The sequence below is a fragment of the Gracilinanus agilis genome, chromosome 1, assembly GCF_016433145.1.
Source record: "Gracilinanus agilis isolate LMUSP501 chromosome 1, AgileGrace, whole genome shotgun sequence".
Lineage (NCBI taxonomy): Eukaryota > Metazoa > Chordata > Mammalia > Didelphimorphia > Didelphidae > Gracilinanus > Gracilinanus agilis.
In genome coordinates, this window is record NC_058130.1 from 706,277,199 (window position 1) to 706,282,131 (window position 4,933).

Sequence of the window (4,933 nt, forward strand, 5' to 3'; positions counted from 1 at the left end):
TCAATTTATTCTGTATATATTTTGCTTGTATATAGTTGTTTACATCTTATCTCCGCCATTAGACTTTGTGAGCTCCTTGAGAGCAAGGACTATTTTTTGTCTTTCTTTGTATTCCTAGCTCTTGGCACAGTGCATGGCGCCTAATAGGTATTCAATAAATGATAGTTGTTCTGATTGAAATGTTAAGGGATGTTAGAGGCAAGAGCTAAAAGAACTTATCAGGGTGTTCTTTCACTTCCCCTGGATCTATAATTTATACTCTTTTGGTACCCTTGAAGCCATTGCGGAAACTCCCTACTAAATATAAGCTTGGGCAGAACAAAGCAGGTATGAAGCTATCAGAGCATGTTTCAGTGTGTGTGTGTGTGTGTGTTTTGGATTGCTATCATTCATAATAGGATACTATATTTTTTAAAAATTTAAATCAACTTCAAAAAAAATACCCCTTTGGTCACTTGATAAGTAATTAGCTTTGGAAGTATTGACATTTTTATTATTTTGGCATGACCTGGCCACAAGTACTGACTATTCCTCTAACTATTTAAATTGTTCTTTATTTCTGCAAGGGGCCCTTTGTGATTGAATCAAGACTAGGGTTGTTTTTTTTTTTTTTGGTGTGTTTGTCAAGATGTGTCAGCATCTTGAATAATTTCCTAGAAGTTTCCAAGTATGCCATCATATCATCAGCATGTAAGGATAGTTTTATTGCCCCTCTACCTATTATTATGCCTTTGATTTCTTTCTTTTGTCTTACTGCTATTGCTAGCATTTCCAAAACTGTTTCAAATAATTGTGGAAAGATTGGGCATTCTTGCATCACACAGAATTCTATATAACTTAAGAATAATCATACTATCTAGAGATTGGATATTATTGATCACTTGCCCTAAGTTCTTAATTTTATGCGTAAGGAAAGTAAAGGCTAGAGAGTAACCCAAGCTTTCATAATTAGGTACAGAGCCACATTTCAAATCCATGATCTTGTCTAAAAGTCTACAATGTTCTGTGTCTTTATGGGAGTCTTTGGGTCTCTGAGGGCAGGAACAGGAGAAATTGAGTTTTCAAGACATCCAAGGCAGGTCTGCCTAACCACAGATCTGAAGCTAAGAAGTTGGAAGAAAGGATGAGATTATTCATGCAAATTCACAACTCAGGCCTTTATTAGTCTTTATTAGTCATGAATATTAGACTATTCATGGAATTTTTGCTTTGAGAAGCTGTTGGTCTTCATTCCACATATCTGATCCAAGTTAATTTCCCATTAGAGTATTAGGAGAGAGAGAGTAGGAGAGAAAAAAGGGAAGGAGAGATAGATATAGAGACAGAGAAAGAGGGAAAGAGGGCGAGAGAGGAGAGAAGGGGAGAGCTAGAAAGAGAAGGAAAAGAGGGAAGGAGGGAGGAAAGAGGGAGAAAACTGGTGGCAGCACGGCAATTATACTGTTTATTGCTGCTGTGTCAGTGACCTCTGAATATTAGCTACTGGACCTGAGACCAGGCAAAACTGAGGTTAAGGTCTGGAGATGTAGGCTGTGGGCCAAGATTTATGAGGAGCTTTCCTGTTGGAGCATTTTCCAAAGTGCTGAGAGTGGAGTACTGTCATAGCGTTAAGAGGAGCAGTGAGTTGTTGGGGAGGAAGGCTGGCCTATCTTGTGTTCCTTTGCCTTTTGAGTTAAAATGCTAACATCCCAGTTGGGCAACTAACATTTGAATGTTGGCTGGGGGTAGAGACATTGACATTTCCATAATTTTAACATTTCAAGGCAACTTTTATCTTTTTCCATATCCACAGACCAACAACTGGGGCCTGCGACTTTGTGGGAAGAAAAAGTCTAAGAGCTGGTGGTCTGAGAGCCTTTTGAACAATGGAAATACCAAGACCTTTGGGAAAACCTCTTTATTTGTTCTGAATTCCTTGGTTCAGGCCCTTGGGTGGTGGGAGGAGGGTAATGCCACCTAGTGGCCAAGTTATATAGTCTACTCCCTCCCCATTAACCAATTAATTGACAGCCCATTTTTCTGTAGGTTGCAAAGAGCAGAGAAATAAGCCAGGTGTGAGTTTCTATGGCTACTGAACCAACACCAATTGACCCAAGTTTTTGGTTCCAATGGGAAGGGGGAAGAGAATAACTTTTTATATAGTGCCTACTACCAGGTGCTATGCTAAGTGCTTCTTGTAAATATTATCTCATTTAATCCTCACAAAAGCTCTGAAAGGTAGGTGCTATTATCTCCATTTTATAGCTAAGGAAGAAGATAAGAGGTTGACTAATTTGCTTAGGGTCATACAACTAGTAAGTGTCTGAGGCCACATTTGAATTCAGGTTTTCTTGACTCTGGGCAGAGTACTTAATCTATTGGACCACCTAGCTACTGAACATTTATGAATAAATCAGTAAATAAATGAACAAAGAATAAGCATTGAACCCTAGTATTTTAGAGCTGGAAAGGACCCTCAAGATGACTTGGCCCATCTTCCTCTTGTTACTGATGAGGAAACAGGGTCAGAGGAGGCAGCAAACTGCTGAAGGTCATACTTAGGTCATAATAAATAGAACAAAGAAATGGCAGAATTTGGAACATGACACAGACCTTTATTAGAAACTCTCCCCTTCTTGCTTCCTTCCCCTCTACTCTGGTCCCCAGAGCCCTGCCCAGGGGCCTGCCTCTGATTCCATGTTCATAGACTTATCATGGGAACTATCATGGCTCTATAAAGAGGACTTAGGGGTCCTCAGATTCATCTGGTGGAGGCTTGATAACAGAGATTGTAGGGATAGATGAAGGGACATCTGAGCTACCAGCTTGCACATTGGGTTTTACAGTTTTTTCTGTAGAGGTTGGGAGCCTAGATGAGGCTGAGGACTTGGGTGAGAGTGGGGCCTTGGGTGAGGCTGGGGATTTGGGTAAAGCTGGGGATTTGGGTGAGATTGAGTCCCTGGGTGAAGTTGGGGGCTTGGGTGAGGCTGAGGTATCGGGTGAGATTGAGGGTCTGGGTGAGCCTGGGGGCTTGGGTGAGATTGAGGTTCTGGGTGAGCCTGGGGGCTTGGGTGAGATTGAGGTCCTGGGTGAGCCTGGGGGCTTGGGTGAGGCTGGGGGCTTAGATGAGGTTGAGGTCCTGGGTGAGGCTGGGGACCTGGATGAGACTTGGGGCTTGAGTACATCTAGGGACCTGGGTATGGGTATTGAGAAGATAGATAAGGATGAGCCACCTAAAGATGGCTTGACTGTGGAGATGGGTGGGCTTGAGGATGAGGATGAAGTTGAGGTAAAGTCGTCCAAAGCGGGGTTCCAAAGCGGGGGCCCATCAGGACCCCTCTGAAGCCAGCTATGGATCTGGGCCATGTCCCGGGCATCTTGGTGATCCTGCCTTAGCTTCCTCCTCCGCTCCAGCAGCTCCTGCCTGGTGTCTTGTAACACCTTTGTCCGTTGCAGGAGCTCAAGAAGCTCGTACCGAAGTCGCCTGTTTTCATTCTTGATAGACTGTATGTGGATGACGAGGGAGCGATTGGCTTCCCGCTCTGCCCTGCGCACCAGTAGCTGCAACTGTTGCCGGGCCTCACGCTCACACGCCGCCTTGTCTTCCAAGAAGCGCCCTTTCACGCAGTGTAGCAGTTGGGTGTGCTCCACACGCATGTGCAACAATTCTCGTTCCAAGGTCTTGATCCTGGCCATCTGTTCCAACTGAAGATCCTGAGAGAGTCCAGGGGACCATAGGGTCAGCCCCAAGGCCTTAACAGGGGATTCCCTTTGGGCATGTCCCCTAGGGGTTCCAAGAGTGACCCCACCTCCAGCCCTGTGAGTCAGCCTCTCACCAGAGCAACTGGTCGGGTAGAGCGGGCAGTCCTTAGAGCCCATCTCTGCAGGCATTACTGAGGCCTTCCTGTGTGGTCTCCCCCAGCCCCAGCCCCGCAGGCAGACTCCATCCTCTGCTCCCTCACGGCTCACTGACCTTGAAGGGCTGTAGCAGCTCCACCTGGTATGCCATGTTGGCCGCTCGGGCCTCCATCTCTGTGAGCTGGGCACGCACGGCATTCTCGCGGCCCTCATAGATAAGCGAGAGCTCTGCCTGCTGGGACTGCACCTGGGCCAGGTCTGCGCGGTTCTGGGCATCCAGTGTAATGATGAAGTTGGCCAAGTGCTGGGCCCGCGAGGACATGTACACTGTGTACTGCCGGTTTTCCTCACGTAGCCGGGCAGCCTCTCGGTCCAGAAAATCATTCTCTAATAGCACACTCTGCACTCGCTTCTCGTAGGTATCTAGCTGTTCTGTCAAGGATACAAACTCTTTCTGCAGAAACTCGTAACGCTCTGTCAGGGCCGCCGCCGTCACTGCGGCATCCATGCCTCCTGTGACCCCTGCGCCTTTGCGCCCCGCGCCCCCAGGCTTCTTCTTTGGGGCCATGGGGTAGAGCCTGTGGGGACATGCCGGATGTCAGGAGCATTGCCCAGCTCATTCTGCCCATTCCTTTGTGCCCTGGGTTCATCCTATTTTGGGGTCATCCCACCCATTCCTTTATCCCCCTGAGACTGTCACCCACTCCTTTATTCTCCAAGGCCACACCATCTAGTTTCCTGTCATTCTATGGTCATTCCTTCCTCTCCCTGCCATCCCCTCTCCTCCCTGACCTCCATCTCCAGGATTATTCCTTTCATTCCCCTTGTGCTGGGCAAGAATAAGAGAGATTGGATAGGGATTCAGCAGGAGGAAGAAGCAGACAGGTGTTGAGGGGTCAGTGGCTGCTGACCTGTTCTTTCTGGGTCCAGCTGGAGCCTTGTTGAAATCACCGGGTCACTCTGTTTCTAGCTCTTCACTGCCTGGAGATTCCTTCCTGTGGATGTTGATAGCCAGGCTCTTTAGAGGAGTTTAGAGTTCTATTGCCATAGAGAAGAGCAATGGAACTCCAAGCCCCTCCAAACGTTACTATTGCTATGG

General features: G+C 46.9%; 1 protein-coding gene across 1 annotated transcript; it reads right to left on the bottom strand.

Annotated features, from left to right (window-relative positions):
• Positions 1–2,721: 2,721 nt before the first annotated feature.
• Positions 2,722–4,402, bottom strand: CCDC166 (coiled-coil domain containing 166). Its single transcript, XM_044658361.1, has 2 exons — positions 3,950–4,402; positions 2,722–3,690 (listed from the first exon to the last, which is right to left on the bottom strand). The coding sequence occupies exons 1-2, from the start codon at positions 4,400–4,402 to the stop codon at positions 2,722–2,724; spliced, it is 1,422 nt and encodes a 473-aa protein (XP_044514296.1).
• Between the last annotated feature and the right edge of the window lie 531 nt (positions 4,403–4,933).

Excerpts from the sequence above, each read along its gene's own strand:
- CCDC166 (XM_044658361.1), bottom strand. The coding sequence starts at position 4,402 with ATGGCCCCAAAGAAGAAGCCTGGGGGCGCGGGGCGCAAAGGCGCAGGG. Across the intron at positions 3,691-3,949 it reads AGCTGCTACAGCCCTTCAAG|GATCTTCAGTTGGAACAGAT; the intron begins GTCAGTGAGCCG and ends GGACTCTCTCAG.